This window comes from Rhinopithecus bieti, unplaced genomic scaffold, assembly GCF_001698545.2.
Source record: "Rhinopithecus bieti isolate Rb0 unplaced genomic scaffold, ASM169854v2 scaffold_13451, whole genome shotgun sequence".
NCBI lineage: Eukaryota > Metazoa > Chordata > Mammalia > Primates > Cercopithecidae > Rhinopithecus > Rhinopithecus bieti.
In genome coordinates, this window is record NW_016807504.1 from 519,582 (window position 1) to 541,339 (window position 21,758).

Below are 21,758 nucleotides of genomic sequence, written 5' to 3' on the forward strand. Positions count from 1 at the left end.
TGAGGAGTTAGCCTACTTGCTTCCTCTTAGGAGGTGTGTAGAAATATTTTAATTTATGTTAACATGTGTATTGTTGGAAGATATGGGATTTATGTATGTTTTGAACATGTTTTCCATATGAAATGAGGCGCAAATTTGCCAAATGAGCGAGCTACATTCTAGCATAATCTCGTGTTCAAAAAAGGAGGGTGAAGCAACTGACCATATGGATATTGAATCTCTTACCCTGGTCTGATGAGCCCTAACTTCTGATTAATCAATTAAGCTTGTCACTTGCAAGCTCTTCTTTTTCTCCTTTGACTCTTTGGGATTAAAATACCACAGAATGTGCATGAGTGTTTACTTCAATTTGGAGCTATTTTAGGAATATTTCTTCTATAGAATCTTAATTAGTAATATTAAATGTGTTTTATATTTTCTAATAAGAAATGTATTTATATAAAGTAAAATTGGTCAGTCTGTAGCAAGGAATCCCTTTCATACCCAACCTTGATTTGACTTTGCCATGGTTGTGTCTTCTACAGACTGTAAGTCAATGTAAATTTCAAGGGTAAACAGTTATACGCGATCTCTGGAAAAGGCTTTATCTTAGCAAGCATTTGGTAGTGAGGGAAATTTCTCACACTGGACCAAACTAGAGAGCTAAGTGTGAGAACCCACAGAGAGGAAAAGGGATTTACTGTTGGCAAAGTCTTTCCAGCTGGTGTGCTTGTAATTCAGAAGAGCCAAGAGTTTGAAAATGAGCTTTTCTCCCCTCAAATACTATGAACGTTTGTCATCTTTATTTCTAGAGTCTAGTCATAATTCCCTTGTAGATTTTTATTTCAGGCTGTCTTAGCAGTGACCGTATGTAAATTCAGAATTAGATCCAGATGGTTGGATGAGGTGATAAAAACCAAACCTGGTTTTGTGGGGAAGTGAAAATTGCCCATAAGACTTTGTTTTTTACCTTTAAAACAGCAGGACACTGTTTCATGAGACCTGTGAAGGAAATAATACATTAACTTTAATAGCTATAAGCTAAATCAATTTTTCATATTAATGCTGAATGCTAGCATGTAATCTACCTAGAATTTTCATAGAGGTAAAAATCAATTAGCTTTCTTACTTTTAGAAGATAGCTAACAAAGGCTAAAACCACTCTTTATATTGCCTCCTTTATAGGATTCACTTTGGGGTTCTAGTCTTAATGACTTGGGAACCAGACACCTGGGGAATCTGCTAAAAAGCCTTCACTGTTTTATCTGCTCTCCATTTCATCAGCACTCAGCAGTTGTCTGTTCCTGGTTAATACTATAAATTAGAAGGGGCTTTCCTGGCTGATTGCTTTAGGCTACGTACCTCTGTCTAGCCCAGGAAAATGGGCGTCCAGCAGAAAAATGCCATACCCAAGGCTTCATATTGTCTTTGAGCTACACTTAAGCAAGCAAAATTGGTAGTTTAAAGAGGGCTGTGTTATTTCTTTCTATTATTTATTAAAATTAGGAATCATAAGAAGGTTCTCTGGTGATATACTTTTGATAGAGAGCAAGATACTAATTTATACTTTCACGAAGAAAATCATCCTTTCCTTTATGTCTCTCTGCAGGGTGGCTCCCACTTACCTGCAATTAGCAGTACAGCTCTTCCTGAGGTAGTCTATAATCAAATTATCATAGGTGAGCTTCTGCAGCAGCAAACAGCCAACTACCAATTTATAAATTGCTATGAGGAAGAAATGAGAAGTTTAGGAGGAGAAATGGAAATAGCAGGGAAGTGCAGCTGCCAGAGTCCTAGGCGGGGACTCTCCCAGGCCTGTGTTCTCAGCTGGCAGCTCACCAAGCTGTGCAAAGAGCCACGTGTTCCCACTGGGATAATTGCTTTTTCTGCATGAGTCTCTTGTTGCTTCTCTCTGATGATCAAGAGTATTTAAACTCCTGGCTGAATTCATGTTGGTTTTCAAATGGTATTGTGAAGTGTACCAGGAAACAAATGAAACTGGATCGTGTTCTCTTGTGTGTTATGTAGCCCGGGCAAATGTGGGACGCCAGTGGAGAGATCCGAATTGCCTATTTTTCCTCTCAATTCCACTCCTAAGAGAGTAGTTGAAAGACTTGAAGCAAGTTGTGGCTTTTCTCCGTGCAATGCTGTCCTTTTTTATGTCACCTGGAATTTTTAGAATGGTCATTTGATGGCTTTCAGTTTATCATTCTCACATTTTCTTTACAATGTGTGTGTACTTCCCCGGTGTCCTTTTGTTACATAAAACATTTTTTGTGCAAATCCCAGGAACATTATTTACACTTGAAGCAGGCTGTAAATGATGAAATAGCCTTCACTTGAGAATGGACTAGTGCATCATTTGTAAAATCTAGGTACTTTTTACAGTTTAATTGAAAGCTGACTAATCTGGGTATAATTATTTTATATCCTAGAAGAAAAAGCAAAATCTTATAAATATGAGTATACAATCTATTTTCCTTAGTTTCATCCATCTTGGGGTACAGTGCTGTCATTTTGTGTTACGAGTTCATATTAGACTGGTCTTGAGTTAAAGACAAGTTTACCTGACAGCCTGTGGATGCACAACGTGAAACCAGATCATATCTAATCAAGAGACTTGAGTGGGAAGTAATTAAAATAATGCATTTCTCCTTCCTCCTTTTCCTTCTCCTCCTCCTTCCCCTTTCTCTCTCTCCCTGTGAACCAGAATAAAATAGGAATAGAGGGAGGTAACAAATTTTGGGAAAATGAATAAAAAATCAATAGCTTTTGTACAAAATACAAAGATCAAAAAATCTTTAATAAACTTTGCTAACCAAGAAGAACTGTGACTTGGCTGAGGTTTATTGTTTATTTAATCTAAAATAAAACATTTGCTTTGATATTTAATATAAAATCATTTTGTCATAAATGCATAGAATTTTAAAATTATTTTATGAGATTAGTACAAATAAATATATAAAATATACGTTTTATAGAGTATATAAAACAAATTTCTTGAAATTTGTTCTTACACTTAAGGGAAGTATTGGTCACTAGATCAGTAAGTATAAGTTGCTCTCTATCAATTTTTTTTATGGTGATGGTTTTGAATTGATTTATCAATAATTTACATTTTTATCTGATACCTAACTACATTCAAATTTAGGTCTTAAAGACAAACAGCAAAATTACTAATGTGTATGTTCAGAAATATAATGTATCTGGATATGATATTAAAGCATAGTTAATAAAACATGAAATTATTTAATAAGAGATATAGTTTTTTAAAGTAATCTTTTGCAGTACCTACCTGGGAATATAACAAAGAAATATGAAATAAGAAATACTGTATTTTCTTTTATATTGTATAATATCTGAATTTTATGAATTATTTTTACTTGATTATATATTTTTAGGTTACTAGGATACTTTTGAGATTGATTATCCAATTCTTTGTCTATCATTTATACAAAATAATTATGGTACTAGCAGTGCTNACATTCAAATTTAGGTCTTAAAGACAAACAGCAAAATTACTAATGTGTATGTTCAGAAATATAATGTATCTGGATATGATATTAAAGCATAGTTAATAAAAACATGAAATTATTTAATAAGAGATATAGTTTTTTAAAGTAATCTTTTTGCAGTACCTACCTGGGAATATAACACCGAAATATGAAATAAGAAATACTGTATTTTCTTTTATATTGTATAATATCTGAATTTTATGAATTATTTTACTTGATTATATATTTTAGGTTACTAGGATACTTTTGAGATTGATTATCCAATTCTTTGTCTATCATTTATACAAAATAATTATGGTACTAGCAGTGCTTTTGCTTAATTAGAATGCAATAAAGCATGATTATTTTTGACAAATAGGATGGCATGCATTAGACAATATGAATGCTTTAATCTGAACTGCGTAACATTAAAGGCTGATATTATTCTTGCAGCCAGATTGGAAAGTAATGGGTATTACTTTGCCTCCTCTTATTCTCTGCACCCTCCTCAGACACGTTATTTTTTTCTGGATTGTTACTGTTGTTGTTGTTGTTGTTAATTTGATGCCAAAATTTAGAGAAATAAAAGCCGTTATTGTTGTGACTCTTCTTCATATGTTTCTGTTGAAAGGAGTCCTCAGGGACCATCTAAAACTGTCCTGCAGCTGATTTCACCAAGGGGAATGTCTGGGGGCTATGACTGGCCATCTGGGTTACCTGCATCTCATTGTTGTTAAGAAGCCATGCCAGGCACTTCTGTAGTTCACAACAGCTTGCTCTCTATTCTATAGGTCAAAGATCCAGGCAGAATTGACAGCATTTCTATGAAGAGATATTCTGCACAAGGAGAGTTAGTGGTGAATTGTTTAAGGATGATACACTAGACTGTAATTCAAAACCTCTCATCTCACTTACTTTGCAAAATAGTGTGAAAACGAGTTGGTGGTAACGAATCAAGTTTTTTTTCTGAAAAAATAATTTCTAAACTCAGGTGCTTTAGACAACTTCATTCTTCAGGTAAATCCCACTTGTCAAGCCCTTACTACTGTAAATGAATATTTTCAAGCCTTTAATCTTTTCGAAGATTATAAAAATGTAGTACTGCATAATTGCTTATTGGTATGCTGATACCTATGTGTGTCTTATCTTTGTTAGTTGAAACATATTTCTCTTTTAGCATTATAAATCAATATTCTATTATTCATTGTTTTGATGTATTTTAAATAGTATTTTAGTAAAGCACAGATTTTGCATGTAAAATATATTAAAGGAAATGAGATAAATTCTATGACAGTTTGGTGGTTAGCAATTTGAAATCATCTTTGAAGCCCTTAATATAATTAGCGGTTTTGTTTTTGGTCTGTTGAATTCAAGTCACATTAGGTTAATGTAATTAAAAGCAGAAAAGAATTTGTGTAGCCAAACTAGTTAATTAGCTCCAGTCTGTTTAGTGTGTTAACCTAGAGGTGTATGGATAACATTGTGGGGGTGATGTCTGAAAAAAAAAAAAAAAAAAATTCCTGTGTAACAGATACTGCAAATCATCTGACTTGCTTTAGGGTAGAAAATGAAGACATCGCAAGGAGTTCATTTTAAGTTCATCTTTATTTCTGATTGTGAGCACTGATTTCAGGGTAAGCTGTATACTCTAGAATAACCCAATCAAAAAACTTACTGAATTTATGTTTTAAAAGGGAACTGAACAAAAAAAGTTTACTGAATTTACTTTTTTAAAGGCAGTATATTTCTTTGTGTGCAAAGGTAAATTTTTTTTCTTGTATTCTGGAAATAAGAACACTGATGCTAGTTTTTCCATGCTAACCAGAGACATAAAATGGTTTTCTTCACTTTTAGTAGAAAAGCTACATCTTAAACCTGATTATTCTCTATAATTATTCAGTAAACAATTCAGTAAAGGAGATGAAGGCAGGATTTCCTACTGCTCAGAGAAGTCTTTACCCCTAAGAAAAGTAGTCATGTCTAGTTTTTTACAGGGAAAATTCCTGGTGTATAAAAGTCATGTATATTAAACACATCAAGAATTTTTACATTTTTATGTCTCTAAAACATTTTTTTAAACCTGAGACTATTACAGAGAAAAGTAGAAAGTTTAAATATATTTAAACTTTAAAATTCTTTATCTTCTTCTCCTCTCTCGTCTGTCTCTTTCCCAGAAAGGAGCAAGACCAGTGGGACATTTTTTTGTTTTGCTTTGCTTTCATCAAGTATGTATATAGCTAAGGGCCTCTTTAAGCACTGTCTAGAGCTTATGGAAATGTGGTCTTCTAATGTGGTTACTATTGTGGGCTGGTAAGGTATATGGTAATGAGGAAGGAAGACCTCTGCCTTGCATTTTTGACATAGGCTAAATGCCAGCACATTGTCTGAAACTTTAACATGTTCTGCTTCTCCACTACCCGGATTATGTTCATTGAAGTAGTGCTCCAGCAGTTCGGTGTTTAACATTGTGTCTGTTCATTACACAAACTGGTTTTTGATAGGTTTACAATTCAACTGTCAAATCCAGCCGCAGGAGGAGACTTGCCAAGAAATATTTTAGCTTATTTTAAATAGTGCTATTTTCACATTGTAGTGTTTTGTTTGTGTTAGACATATTTTTCTTCTCTATGTAGACAGAGAAAACGTTCATTTTTGGCTTAGTAGGGGCACCACAGTTTAAAATATATAAACTCACCCTAAATTCACAATCAGGATTTTTGTATGACTCAACATAAAATGTTGATTTCTTTTTGCTTTTGTGTCTGTGTGTGACGGAGTCTCACTCTGTCACCCAGGCTGGAGTGTAGTGGCACAATCTCGGCTCTCTGCAACCTCTGCTTCCCAGGTTCAAACGATTCTCCAGCCTCAGCCTCCAGAGTAGCTGGGACTACAGGCACGTGCCACCACACCAAGCTAATTATTTATTTATTTATTTTAGTAGAGATGGGGTTTCACCATGTTGGCCAGGCTGGTCTCAAACGGTTGACCTCGGGTGATCCACCCACCTCGCTCTCCCAAAGTGCTGGGATTACAGGCATGGGCCACCGCACCCGGCCAAAATGTCGATTGTTACTAGGAGGCACTGCTTGAAAGTGTGTTATGTATATTCAATCAGGGTCATAGTACTATGTCATTTTTCTGTTCTTTTGTTTATTGAAATGAACAGCCCACCATGGATTCCATATTTGTGACCATTGAGAGTAGAATTACGGCCTTTTAAGGTCCATTTCAATGTAGTCGTTGACATAATGCCAAAATTAATTTGAATTTATGGCAATTGAAAGCTGTCGTTTTTCTTCTGCTTTTTAAGTTCATTTGCCCCTACTCTGTGGTTTGTTCTTTCACTTTTGCCAGTTTCTATCTCTGTCATCCCTGAGGCAGGAAGTGTCTCCCAGGCTTGGTGAGGCTTGTTTATTTTTTCATTTTTTGTAACATCTACTTTGGGGTCCTTAACCATTATTGTCAGTGAGTATATAACAGAATGTTGTATTTTATAATGAAATTGGTTTATTGCTGAGGTGGGAAATTTATGGGGGAGAGTATTTATACGAATCTGGGAAATCTGAGCAGTTTTTCCTTAAATACAATAAGTATTATTTGTATTATCTAATTGTATCTCTTCCTTCCTTTTATCATTTGAATCCAGCAATTATTTAGTCCAGAACTGGGTCTTTAGAACACAGTTTCTCAATCCCTGCATTATTGGCAGTTTGAGTCAGATAATTCTTTGATGTGTATTTCTGGCCTCTACTTACTAGATACCAGTAGCGCCACCCCCCACCCCCACACTCTTCAGTCCCCCAATCCCACACCAAGTTCTGACAACAAAATATGCCTGCAGACACTGCCAGATATCTCCTGGCAGAGGGGAGATGATTGCCTCCATTGAGAACCACTGCTTTGGATGAGATAATAATGATCTATAAAGCCTGCCGTTTACTTGTTTCTAAGTCTTATGCTGTGTCAGTGCAAATGTATATTTTCCTGATGAAACCAGTGGAGGTTGCTTTAGTAATTACAGTCATTCATTGATTAATGACAGGGATACGTTCTGACAAATGCATCGTGAGGTGATTTGATTGTTGGGTGGCCATGGTAGAGTTTACTTACAAACCTACATAGTATGGCCTGCTACACACCTAGGCTATATGATATAGCCAGTTCCTCCTAGGCCACAAACCTGTACGGTATGCTACTGCATTGAATGCTGTAGGCAATTCCAACACAACGGCAAGTTTTCATGTCTCTAAATCTATCTAAACGTAGAAAAGGCGATGCGTTGGGGAACGATCTTACTACAGCCGCAACATTACTAGGAACTTTTCAGCTCCATTATAATCTTAGGGGATCGTCATCATATATGAGGTTCATCCTTAACTAAATGTTTTTATGTGACCTATAATTGTAATTTTAATAAAAAGCTACTGGATTTAGCCTAAGGAAGGAATATTGTTTTTTATTAGACAGATCAAAAACAATATTGAATCATTAACTGCATTTGTGTAATAAATAATTATAACAATAATGTGCAGGCATTTTCTAAGGGCTTCATATGGTTCATTTCATAATCTTCATAATATCCTTAGAGTTCTATATTAATAGGATTTCCATTTTAGAGTTGAAAAGCAGAGATACAGAGGAACTAATATCTTGGCTAAAGTTACACATATATAATAAAAAGTAGTCTGACTCCAGAGCCCATGCTCACTTTGCTTTCCTAATATATGTATCTGAAAATTTATCTAGGCTTTAGAAATCTTTTTTAAAAATGTTACATTTTCGTATATATTTGGTTGTCTTTGGGCTTTACCTAGGCAATTTTGGTAAAGAATACCTTGAGTAGATAAACAAAGGAGCTATTTAGTTGACCGTATTTAGTCATTGATGATTAATATCTCTGCTATTGTTACAAAAGTGCATTTTCTCATTAAAAGTGTTTTGAAAGTTTAATATTTTTCAGGCCTTGAATTTGTTTTACATTTTTGCGTTGATATGAAAGTTTTACATGTATGAACACTGTGTAACCACATGCCTTTAGTCATATTATGTTACTAATGAAAACAGCTTTTCATGATGCTTAATTTATCCAATAACATTTATTGTAGAAAAAATTGACAGAGTAAACAAACTCCAGTTTTGTTTACTTACAAAGGATAGAGAAAGTATTTGTAAAATGCCTGGTGGGTTACTTTCAATTTACACAGCCAATGTGATTTAGTTGTAAAAGATGGCTATAAAATAAATTTTGATGGAAAAGAAACAGTTTTTCTATCTATATTCAATACCGAACACATGGATATGGGCTCAGAATAGATTTGATAGATTTAGTGATACAGTTTTTTCCATGATTAAGCCAAGTGTAATATACAATTGGAGCTATAGTAATAGGGTGTATACTACGAAGTCCTTAGGCCTTTATAGCTCTTTTTGAATTTTGGTTTACCTCAGCTATTGTTTCCTCCCATTCATCTTGAAATTGGAATTTTTTCATGTCTATGGATCTCCTGGCAGTCCCCTCATTACTCTTGTTAACTAAATTCCCCTCCTTCTCCATTTGTATGGATTCTTTCAACATATAATAGCATTGGGCTGTCATATATAATGTTAATTGGTGCCCCACGTGTGCATAAGCAAGTTGATTTAAAACTCTACATTCCCAAGTATTTAAGATGCATAAAAGTAAATTAGTACTGTATTATACTGAAGCTGTAGAAATAAATCTATGCTGTTGCAAATTATTTATATGTTATTATCCTTTGACTCGCAATTTTTCTATGTATTTGAGTATCTTAAAATTGTCCTTAAAGCCTTACATTTTATAGTAGATAAAAAACATTGAACACTTACTCACTTTTAAAACAAAGAGAATGTTAAATTATGTGTTTGTTTCCTCTTATTTTGGTATATCTTTTATGTCTCATTGTATAATTCTTTCAGCAATAAACTTGTCTCCTAAATATCCAGAGATTTCAAGGTTAGATTCTGAGGCATAACAAGAGGCTCAGTATGCTATCCAAAGTTATAGAACTAATAAGAAAGCATCTAGCTACACCTCAGCTCACTTCACTTCCATTTCAGATATTGGATTTTTCATCTTCCTCTTTTCCTGTAATAATTTTGTTTCCTTAGGGTTTTTGGAAATGCTTATGCGAGTGTTCCAAAATCAGTGCATGAAAGGTTACAAAAGTTCTTAGGAAGATTTTGATAAGATGATACTCAAATTGTTCTGGACCTCAAGAACTCAAGTTTTTTAAACTCAAGTTTATTAAACATTAAGATAATAAGGATGTGAGCTGTGCATTTATTTTCATTTGTATAACGCGTATAGCCAAAGACACATATCTTACCTAAAGTCTTCACCTTGTTCCAACTTGTTGTGTGACATTGCACAAGTCATTTCCTCCCACAAAATTTTTACTATTTGCAACGCATTGTAACAGGGGCTCCCATGAGGAATTACATATGCTCCTCTGCTTCAGTGTTCACGCTAAGGTCAGGGGACTGACATTTGGAAGCGTAATTAAAACGTATTGTTACAGTGTGCATACCAGAGGTCTGTGGGAGGAGAGTTATACTTTTCTGAGCCTCTGTTCCCTTTAGTGAAAAGTGAGGTGATTTTAACACTTCCCCAAACAGTTTCACAGCAGGGTTATGATAAAGGCAGAAATTTAAATGATATATTAAAATGACTTTATGAAACATAAGATCATTAGCAATATAAACCAATAGCCTTAAATTGGGTATACATCTAAGAATCCCACTTTGCTACCTCCCAAGGAAATAACTGCACATATGAGAAAAGTGTATACAAAAGAATGCTGATTTCAGTGCTGTTCATAAGCGGGAAGAATGAGATATCTATATTACCTGGCACTGATATCTTAAATATCTATCAGCAGGGGAATAGTTAGGTAAAATGTAGTAAACCCAAACAAGTAGAATTGTGTGTAACCATGGAAATTGATGCTGAGGATCTGTGTAAAATTTCTTGAACATTTAAAATATAAAAATGCCTCATACTGTTGAAAATGCAGATTACAAAACAGCATATATAACATGATTCTACTTTAGGGAAATTATGTGTATGTATATATGTTTATATGTGTATATGTATATATAAACACATAGTCACGGTAAATGCTTGTCTCTGTATATGCATGTGTGTATGTGAGTGTGTCTGTATACACACATAATTGAAAGACGAATGTTCAAAAGTACTAACACTAACGTGCATTTTTTGTGGGACATTTTCTTTATATTTCTCTATTTGAAAATGTAAGTATGTATGAAAAAATAAAACAATTTATCTTATAACTGTTATAAACCTTATAGAAATATTTCAACTTGGATAACAGACTAACAATAGTAGTTTACATTCAGCAACAGTGTTTTGAGTGACTACTGTGTGCAGGCATTGTTCTGGGTATGAGAGATGGAGTGATGAATGATGCAGAGAAAAATCCCTGGATGGTAATCCGGAGCAGGCTGATCATTTATTTATGATGCTACTGAAAAAAAAATCAAGTTCTAAACCCACAAAAAAACTTTGTTAATGTTTTGTTTCCTCTAATATTTAAAGACTTGGCCAGAATACCTAGTTTGGATGCCTTGATTAAAATAAATCCATTTAGGCATTCAGAACTGTGAGGGGACCTCACCTTTACAAAGTAGTAGTTTCAATGAACCGCTTAGTGTATTATGAAAAAAATGTGCTTGGATGTTTCCCTCCCTTCCTCCCCCGCTCCTTCCGTCCCTTCCTCCCTCCCTCCCTGCCTCCCTTCCTTCCTTCTTCCTTCTTCCTTTATCTAGTTGGTAACTATGAGGTAAAAACCTCTATGAATAAACCTTCTGGAAATTGTCCCTCGTGAAACCTTTCTCAGATCAGGACATTATAGATATTCGTGGGTAACTGAACTCAACTCTGATCCAAAAGCATGTTAAATTAAGGACAGTCCAGTCTTAATTCGTGTTTAGTTTCAGTCGACTTCTTGTACTGTATGCCTGATAACATGTAAAATTAATTTGTATTCAATTATATGTTCAGGAGTGTGCCCAAATGTGTCGTTCCTGGTGATTTATTGGGACCTATTCATTCTCTGCTTCCCAAGTCCCCAAAAACCAGCTTGGGTGGCAGCAACATCACATTTTTAAGGAAATGACAGGTTCTACTGTGTTTTTGCAATGAAGATACATTCCTTTAAAGCAACTCTGGCAAATTAAGTTATTAGAGACATTTTAGTTAATTCATATAATGCTGGAATACATTTTCTTGAAATCACTTATAGCTAATATGTATTTCTATATTAATTATAGTCATAGGGTATTAAGAATTTTATTTTTCCTCTTGCTAACCAAATTATTCACGCAATTTTTTGTGGTTTTTCACTTAACTAAATAATATGAAATAACTTGCCCGAGTGGGCAACAAGTTTCTAGCTATACAGAATATAACTTTACATGAAATGTAAGTAAGGAGAAACATTTTTGCTTTTTTTATATTGTACCTTTGGAGTCAGTTCTCTTTAAGATTACTACCTAAAAATAGCAAATACTACACATTAGCTGTTTGATGTAATTGTGCTTTGATGTGTATGCTTAGAAAGTAGTCTTCGTTTGTGAAGACCTCTGTCAGGTAAACATAGCTGAAGCAATTTTAATAGTATTCATGTGAAACTTTTTTTTAAGATACGAGGAGGAAAACTCATGATCACTTACACCCGTAAAAGTGACGCTGGCAAATATGTTTGTGTTGGTACCAATATGGTTGGGGAACGTGAGAGTGAAGTAGCAGAACTAACTGTTTTAGGTAAGTGCAATTTTATTTAATCTTCTTACTGAAAAATAGATCTCTTACCATTTTGTATCTGTATAGAAGGGAGAAAGAAATATTGTTAAGCCAAGTCTTTTTGTGGGGTGGGTAGAAAGAGGAGAGAAGAAATCAGAAAAGCTGCCTGAGATAAAATAGCCAAAGATGTGGGAGGAGGACTAGGAGGAAGCACTAAACCTAGGGAGAAGCTTCTAGAATGAGCAGACTCTGTGGAATAATTTCCTCACTAATATTTTAAATTGAAAATATGCTCTTACTGAACTCCTAAAGTGTTTTTCAGCTGGTTCATTTTAAAATTTTACCTTAAGGCGGCTCTTTTTAATTTTAGAGAGACCATCATTTGTGAAGAGACCCAGTAACTTGGCAGTAACTGTGGATGACAGTGCAGAATTTAAATGTGAGGCCCGAGGTGACCCTGTACCTACAGTACGATGGAGGAAAGATGATGGAGAGCTGCCCAAATCCAGGTACACATCAGAGTTTCATGATGTGATTTATCAACTCAGCATTTCTACATTTTTCATCACATCATCTCCACATCCAGGCTGTTAGAATAGTCCATTCTAGAATCCTCTATCAGGGGCCAGATACAATACTGGAGATAATTAGAAACAGGAGGTTGCCATCCTGCTTTCTCTGAGGCTTTCAGAGAAGAACTGTGCATTCATGAGCCTGGGCTGCACAGGGAACCCTTGTAAAATGTGATATTCTTTAATATCACAGGTTTCTCTTCTGTTCAGCCAGATGACAGTTAATACTAATTTTTTTGAATGATAGTAGGCAGGAAAGGGAGGAAAGATACAGCATTAAGGATGTGTACATGAGCCAATTAAAAATCAGGCTTCCTTTTCCTCAGCTAAAATATCACCAGGGAATGGTAGGAGAGGTCAGAGTTTCTTGATATCTGTCAAGTCCTTAAATTGGCCAGGAGCAGAGATGCACGACTCAGCGAACCTTAGGGAACGAGCCAATAAAATAAAGGCTTTCAGGTATTGTCAGTGGGCTGTCTTCTCCAGTATGTTCACTCATTCAGCAAACATGTGTTGAGCCTTCTCTCTAGGTGTTAGGATTACAGTAGTGGTTTAGACATAGTTTCTGCTCTCAAGGAGCTCACAAAATGAAATGTATTGATAGACATAGAATAACAGTATCAAGCTGATATGGTTTGACTCTGTGTCCCCACCAAAATCTCACCTTGAATCATGAGATTCACGTGTTAAGAGTGGAACCAGTTGGAGATGATTGAATCATAGAGGTGGTTTCCCCCATGCTGTTCTTGTGATAGTGAGTGAGTTCTCATGAGATCTGATGGTTTTATAAGCGTCTGGCATTTCCCCTGCTGGCACTCATTCTCTCTCCTGTCGCCCTGTGAAGAGGTGCCTTCCGCCATGATTGTAAGTTTCCTGAGGTCTCCCCAGCCATGTGGAACTGTGAGTCAATTAAACCTCTTTCCTTTATAAATTACCCAGTTTCGGGTATTTCTTCATAGCAGTGTGAGAACGGACTAATACACAAGCTCTTTTGTCACATAAAGGTAAACCTATGCCAGCTCAGAGCGGGGGATTTGAATTTCAGAGAGAGTTCTCAAAGAAACATGACACATAAGTAACATCTTGAAAAATATGTATCAGTCTGATAAGGAAGAAGAGAAGAATATTCCAGGAAATGGGTTATCACAACATAAACACAAGCTGAGAAGGAATGTCATATCTTTTGAGTAGCATAAAGTTTAGCATGGCTAGGGCATAGGATTTATGATGAGAAGTTATGAGATATCAGGTTGAAACTAAGAAGGGCTTTGTGTAATAAAGAATTTCTAATATTATATGCACATTGTTGAGCCAAGAGTGTTAGTATAAATAGGTTTACCCGTTAGAAAAATTAATTTTGTTGGCCACGCGCAGTGGCACACACCTATAATCTGAGCACTTTGGGAGGCCGAGGTGGGCAGATCATCTGAGGTCAGGAGTTCGAGACCAGCCTGGTCAACATGGTGAAACATCATCTCTACTAAAATACAAAAATTAGCCAGGTGTGATGGCACATGCCTATAATACCAGCTGCTCGGGAGGCTGAGGCAAGAGAATTGCTCGAGCCTGGGAGGCGGAGGTTGCAGTGAGTGAGCCGAGATCGCACCACTACACTTCAGCCTGAGTGCCAGAGTGTGACTCCACGTCCAAAAAATAATAAGAGGAAAAATTAATTTTGTTGGCACTATGGGTGTTACATTATTCTGGGGAGAGGCTAATGGCAGGGACACTATCTTTGTGGTTGTCCGGATCAATGATGTAAACTGTCTGAACTGGGAGGTGAGATGGAGACAGGGCTCCACAGTAAAGAGAAATTTCTAAGACTAAAATGACAAATTGGATGAGTTGTTAGATATGGACAGCTGGTGAAAGAAGATACGTAAATGTGTTAAGGAAAGGAGTTGGTTTATGTTAGGGGAAGAATGGAAATTTTATTTAATACATTAAATATTAGGTGCCTATGGAATGTGATATCTAATTATTAGTTAGAAATCCAAATTTGGAACTTAGATGAATTAAGGATAGGAAATGTTTGTGTAGTAGATCAATATGTAAACTATAGTAGATAACTTAACTCAGGGAGATCATGTAGAGTAAAAAGAGGACTAAAGTGAAAGTTCAAGGAAAACCCAGCATTTAAGGGGAGGGAAGATGAGGCAAGACAAGTGAACTCGAAAATGAAACTGGGTTCAAATTTCAACTCTGCCACCGAACTAGATGAGGACCTAGGCCAAGTTGCCTTACCTCCTATACCTCATTTTCCTCATCCAAAAAATGGAGGTGAGCATAACAGTTATTTCATACCATTGTTGTAAAAACTTAGAAGGATAAAATCTATAAAACATTTAAAGTCTGGCAAATGATAAGAATTTAATTAATGGTCACTATCTTTTTGTTTTAGTGTGACCACAGGAGCTTGAGGAAATAAGTAAATAAATGCCAACTTTACCCCAAAATGTTCTTTTAGAAAGTAGTTTAATATGTTAGTCCACATAATTATGAAAACAAGCTTTTCTTCTGCCAGCTGACTTAGAGGAATACCACATTTTACTCTTTGTTTTAAATTATCAGAAAAGAATGTGGCATGTGCTTTGAAGCATTGTGTGTATAATGATGAGATCTTTCAAGTAGAAAGTCACTTAACTGTGCTTTCTTTTATGTTATTAGATATGAAATCCGAGATGATCATACCTTGAAAATTAGGAAGGTGATGGCTGGTGACATGGGTTCATACACTTGTGTTGCAGAAAATATGGTGGGAAAAGCTGAAGCATCTGCTACTCTGACTGTTCAAGGTAGGCATTGGGGACGTCTTTGTTTCGGTGGTTTGAGCATGCAAAATATAATGCTGACAACTGAAGAAAATATTATGTATAGGGCTGTGTTACATATAGACTTTAAATATTGCTCTAAATAATGTATTTCGAACATATTTAAATAACACATATTGTTTTGCCTATGGGAGCTCTGTAAGTGTTACAGGAAATTGAATTAAATGTTCAAAATTATGTTCAAAATTGAAATAAATGTTCAAGATAGTTCAAAAACTATCTTGGTCAAGTAGAGGCGAAGAATGTGCTTTAAACTCCAGGTCTTCAAACATAGAACCCTTCTAATCTTTTAATTAAATGACAGCTATTTCTGTCTTGGAGGAAACTTTGTCTTTGGAGGAAAACAAATCTTTCATTACTTCAAGATCATCCACTTTCAAGGGCCTGTACAATTTGTAACAGAAAAAGAAGATTCTATTACTCTTTAGAATGTAGGATTCATTGAATAGGGACTTTGCCATTGTTTTCTGTGCACAGAGTGCTTGCATCATAACAAACACTCAATAAATATCAGCTGATTGAATGAATTGCGCTTGCACTTTGCTAATTTTGATACAGATTTATTATTTAGTATCATATGATCCCAAGTGGATGCCGTGTTCTATGGCTACCAGGTTTTTGAAAGTCAAAGTCACATCTTAAGCTGATAGGAGGAAATGGATCTGTCACCTCTTTTCCATCCATAATCCAGAAGTTTTTCATTCTCATAATCCCATTTTGTTTTTCTCTGTGATGTCATACTGATTATTTCTCACTATATCTCATTTGAGAACTTTCCCCTATTTTTTTTTTTCCTTTTAAGTGGCAAGTTGTTGATCGTGGAATTTCAGAGGCAATGACCTTTAAAAACACATTTTATTGGTTGGGAAAAAAATTCCTATTTTGACAGTATATATAGTAAATGGAAGTTCTGGCCATAAACCATTTAGCTTGTTTTGGGTCTAACATTAGCAACACTTGATGTTGTCATATTTTCTGAACACTGTCTCTTCTAAGACTATTTAGGAAAAAAAGGTGGCTTTTGAGGGAGCGCTTCTACTGTGGGCTTTGTACAAAAGAGCCTTGTGGGCTTTTTACACTGGAAAAAAAAGAGCAAAGAATATTTCCTTCCTGTCTCTAAAGCCATTATGTCCCACTTTGGGGTTTTTAGCTCAATCTCATAAAAAACAAAAGGAAAAAAAGAAAGATCAAGAACAAACATTGAGTTTCTAAGGCCAAGACTACTTCTCTTTAATCTAAGTTAGACTTGAGCTCCAAGTAAGGCTAAAACTAAGAAAAGAAAACCTCTTCACATTTACAGAAAGCATAAATTTAAGAGGTGTCAAATCCAAGTTCAAAAGCCCTCCAGAAGGAGTGAAAGTAGCCAGGATGAATACAAGACATGGAAAGGTGTGTCTATCTCCAGGCAATTGTGATAAGGGGGTTGACTGTCTATTACGTTAGTCAGTGAAATGTGTTTCACTTTGTGTTTTCAAGTACTTTACCTTGGTAGCCTGATGCTTTTATAACTAACAGCTATTCTGCTGTGTATGCAGTAGACAGTGAAATCACAATAGAGTTTCTTCTTGCAATTTTAAATTCAGTTACAAAACTCATTCAGCCTTCAGTTTTCCATGTGGAAATCTTGCTCTCTAAGCCTTGGTTTCAGTGGAAATTGGCACAAATGATCAAATCCAGAAACTACTGGAATTTAGAATTTCTCATTTCAACTGTGTTGTGTTTTCTATAAATGTTTAAAAGATCTGTGTATAGTTAAGGATATATTATTCAATATTAAAATAAAATATGCCTATTAACATCACTGTTAAAACATCTTTAACATGCTAGAATAATAAACACAGTATGTTAAAGAAAGTAACATGATTCCCAACTCCAAAAGATAACTAAGAAAAAAACATTCCAAGGAAACCTGAGCAGATTTGCCTTTTTTCATCTTTTGAGATTGAATGTAGAAAAACACCAGTTACTGCAAAGGAAGCTAATCGGGATTGAAGCCATTTGGTAGCAGGAAATAATTAAAGTTAAAAAACTCAGTAGTGTAATTGTATTGTTAAAAAGCTTTCTGTGTTTTGTGTACAGCTCATTTTTAACAGACAGTGTTGCAGTCAGTATGAGCTTAAACATAATCTTTCTCTCCCTCCCACCTCATACAATGAGTATTTAATTTGTATCATTGATGTTAAGCCAATAAAGCCCTGTGATGTCGGTAGAAGTTGTGGGAATAAATTACCTTACATAAGGGTGGCCATTTGATTTTCAACCCCAGCACAGATTCAATTAATTCCAGCATCTTAAAAGAACCCTTTTTTGAGATTTTTTTTTTTTTTTTTTTTGCCAAGGTCTTCTTGTAATCCCAAATTCTGCTGTTTTCTAGATTATATGTCTTTAAATATTCCTCTCTTGACTCTAGGGGTTTCCATGACTTTTCTACTTCTGTACTCATCATGGTTCTTTCATGGCACTGGACATGTAGTAGGCACTTTATCTAATACATTCTTATTAAAATTTGAAATGTGAATATGCGTTTCAAACTTCTGCTTGAATAGTTGAAATAGCACAGGGAGCCGGGCACTGTGTCTCACACCTGTAATCTCAGCACTATGGGAGGCCAAGGCAGGCAGATCACCTGAGGTAAGGAGTTCAAGACCAGTCTGGCTAACATGGTAAAACCCTGTTTTAAGTAAAAATACAAAAACTTAGCTGGGCATGGTGGCATGCAGCTGTAATCTCAGCTACTCTGGAGACTGAGGCAGGAGAATCGCTTGAACCTGGGAGGTGGAGATTGCAGCGAGCTGAGATTGCACCATTGCACTCTAGCTTGGGCAATAAGAGTGAAACTCTGTCTCAAAAAAAAAAGAAAAGAAAAGAAAAGAAATAGCACAGGGACATCCTAGGGAAAACTCAAGCAGCTTCCGGTGGCTTTGATTCTGAGTGCCAACAGTATGCTCCATTTGATCAAAATTGAAGAGATTACCATTTATGAATGATGCTGCCTTATGACCTGTGTTTGAAAGAGCACAGTAATTGTTTTACTGTCTGTCTGTATCTCATAATGTCATGTTGTATACCTTAAATATATACAATGAAATGTATTTTTAAAAGGAATGGAGGTGAAAAGGGAACAGAGTAAAATCTAGGGCTAGCCACTGTTCCTTAAACTTACCTGAAGTTAATTTTATACAGATTATCAGGCATGGCCTATAGAAAATCCAATTTAGGAGATCTGGGTTGGAGCACAGAAATTTCTTTTATTTTAAACAAGCAACTTCACAAACCTCAGGAATGAGGAGTTACTTGATGAACTGACAGAAAGAATAGAAGACTTTTAAAAAATGTCTTTATAATTTGAGACTTACAGAGGTAGAAGAAGTTATGTTAAAGACAATGGTATAGCTCAGAGAATGGACATTGGAATCAGACAGAATTTAGTTGAATCATGATTCTGTCATTTACTGCTATGTAACGTAGAAGAGTTTACATAAATTTCCTGAGACTCAGTTGACCCATGTGTAAAATGGACAGAGTAATACCAACCTTTGTATAAGGATATTTAACATATTATCTGTTACACAGTAAATGTTTTGTAAGTAAAGAGCATTATACTTACAAGTGTTATTATTGATAGCTTTGTTGCTTAATTTCAATAATTATTATCTGGTAAGAAAAATAGTAGCTTTAGATAATTCTAGATAAGTGACTTTTCTATTGCAAATGAAGAATCTGAAGTACTAATACTGTCATGACAATTTATTATGTAACACATTATTAAAGACATTTCTCAAATATAAAGCATTACGTTTTCATTTTTTAAAACCTTTGTTAGAAGGTTGAGGCAGGAGGAATGCTTGAGGCCAGGAGTTCGTGACTCCATCTCTACAAAAAATAACTTTAACATCTATCGTGCATGTTGGTGTGCACCTGTAGTCCCAGTGACTTGGGAGGCTGCGGCAGGAGGACGGCTTGAGTCCAAGGGTGGGAGGTTGCAGTGAGCTGTGAACCCCATCATTGCACTCCAACCTGGTTGACAGAGTGAGACCCTGCCTCTAAAAATAAAATGAAAATAAAAATCCTTATGGGCTATTGTAGTAAATGTGTTGGATTTTGCTAGTGCCAGTGAAGCTAGACCTAGATATGTATTGAAGTTTTGCAAAATAAGTAGATAAATTGTTGAAATTTATGACCATTTTGGAAGAAAATTAATCAAAAGATGGCATTACATGTGCATTGGAGTGTTATTGTTATGGAAGAACATTCAGCCAAGCGTTTTTTATCACAATTTCCATTCCATTATCTCTAAGAGTGACTGTTTTCTAATTTTTTAGATTCTCAGTACCTCAGTTTCTCCTTGTAAAATAATGGTGCTTCCTCACAATTCATACAGGGACTAGTAAGATTATCCATGAGCAAAATCCTCAAAACGTCTTTATCTCCTTAATGATCATTCCAAAACATGGATGAAATATGAGGTTGCACCCTGTTAATAGAAAGTAGTTGCATCACTAAAACCTGCATCACATCTGGAGTGACATTTGTGGGATTACTTGTTCCTGGCCAGCGGAATGCCAAAGTCAACTTAAAATATTGAATCAAATAATATATTGATTACTTAGTAATGCAGGTTTTATTTGACTTAGGAAAGAGGCAAACTGTAATAAAATTTTGGTGATATTAGGAAGTTTGGGCTAAAATATATTTTCCAGGGCTCTGTAAGTATTTAGGCAATAAAAAGAATATCCTGATCCCTTTAACTTGTGTATTGGTATTTATGGTATACCAATATTGGTACATTGTCAAAACTCATTGTCAGAATGAGACCCAAAGGCTCAGCAGTAATGACCTATGGAAGAATAATTACTGTTCATTATCTGACCAATACAAAATGGTGAAACAATGCTGTTTGGGGTAATTACAACAGAAAAGTGTTTCTGCTTAACTTTTAGTTAGCCAGAAAATTCAGTAAACCTGAACCTCACATCACATCATTTTCTAAACTAAGCAAAGGTTCATTACCTATAAATGTTAACCATCAGTGTTGTTACATCTATACTTAGTGTTTGTCTGCATCCCCATTTCCCCTCCATAGGTATAACAGCTACATACCTTTCTTTTCAAGAAATCTTTTTGTGAACCTAAAATACACAAACAAAATCAAGCATCTTTTTAAAGACATATCACCTCTATTTTGATTTATTACATTGTTCTAATTGAACTGTAGCATCTCAATTTGACAAGAGTTAGGATTGCTGGCTCCATCTTGGTAGGAATGAATTATTCACTGAAGCGGTATTTCATGTTGCATAATGGCTCGTCCTTTTAAGACAAAAAGATATATACTACAGTGTTTATAACAATTTTATAGGCTGTGAATACCTATAAAAGGTAAAATCTAAGAAGAGCAATAAGCAGAGCAAAATAGATGCATAGAGGCACCCTGCCACTTTTTAAACAGGGTGTCATTGAAACTGCTAAAATGTATGCCTCCCCTTGGTATTCAAGAATGGTTGCAGGTTTGTTGTCATATTATTTTGCTATCTTAATCTAAATCTATTATGTATTTATTAGATGCTTACCAGGTGGGCCTTCAGGTTCTTCTTAGAATCAGATGATTGTCAAATGAAATTATTATTTTATTTTGAACTAAAATGATTAATTTAGAAAGAAAAGCAAATGCTTTGCTCTTTATTCAAAGTAGACGTTAAGAAAAGCCTGGTGAATACAGCTTCAAAATACTTAAAAATGAAAAAAATTGTATTTATTGAATTATTAATAACAAACCCTATAAAATTTATAACTTTACTTTCAATGACAATCATGTTGGTGGCTTTTAAATTATTCCATTTTGAGGAGTGCTATTCCAAAAGAAAGATACGTGATAAAGCCACATAGTTTAAAGTTTGAGTTTCTCCTGTTTCTGAGTTTGTCCTCAGCCTCTAAGATTTCTTAGGATTCCTTGCTTCAGTGATACTCATGGCTTAAACAGGGCAAAGTAGATGGCATTATTAATCTTTCCACTCCTTTTGTAACTTCACAGATAAAGCAGCTCTTCTTACTGTCACAATTTCATTTCCAAAGTAAGTTTGTGACTCTCTGTCACCAG

At 35.2% G+C, this 21,758-nt stretch overlaps 1 protein-coding gene across 4 annotated transcripts in view; it reads left to right on the forward strand.

Moving 5' to 3' along the window:
• Positions 1-21,758, forward strand: part of ROBO1 (roundabout guidance receptor 1) — a 417,122-nt gene that overhangs the window by 291,155 nt on the left and 104,209 nt on the right. For all 4 annotated transcript variants that reach the window (XM_017882348.1, XM_017882350.1, XM_017882349.1 and 1 more), the window contains exons 4-6: positions 12,159-12,279; positions 12,629-12,767; positions 15,498-15,625. In XM_017882348.1, coding sequence (XP_017737837.1) covers positions 12,159-12,279; positions 12,629-12,767; positions 15,498-15,625 — 388 coding nt within the window. The remainder of the gene's footprint in view (positions 1-12,158; positions 12,280-12,628; positions 12,768-15,497; positions 15,626-21,758) is intronic.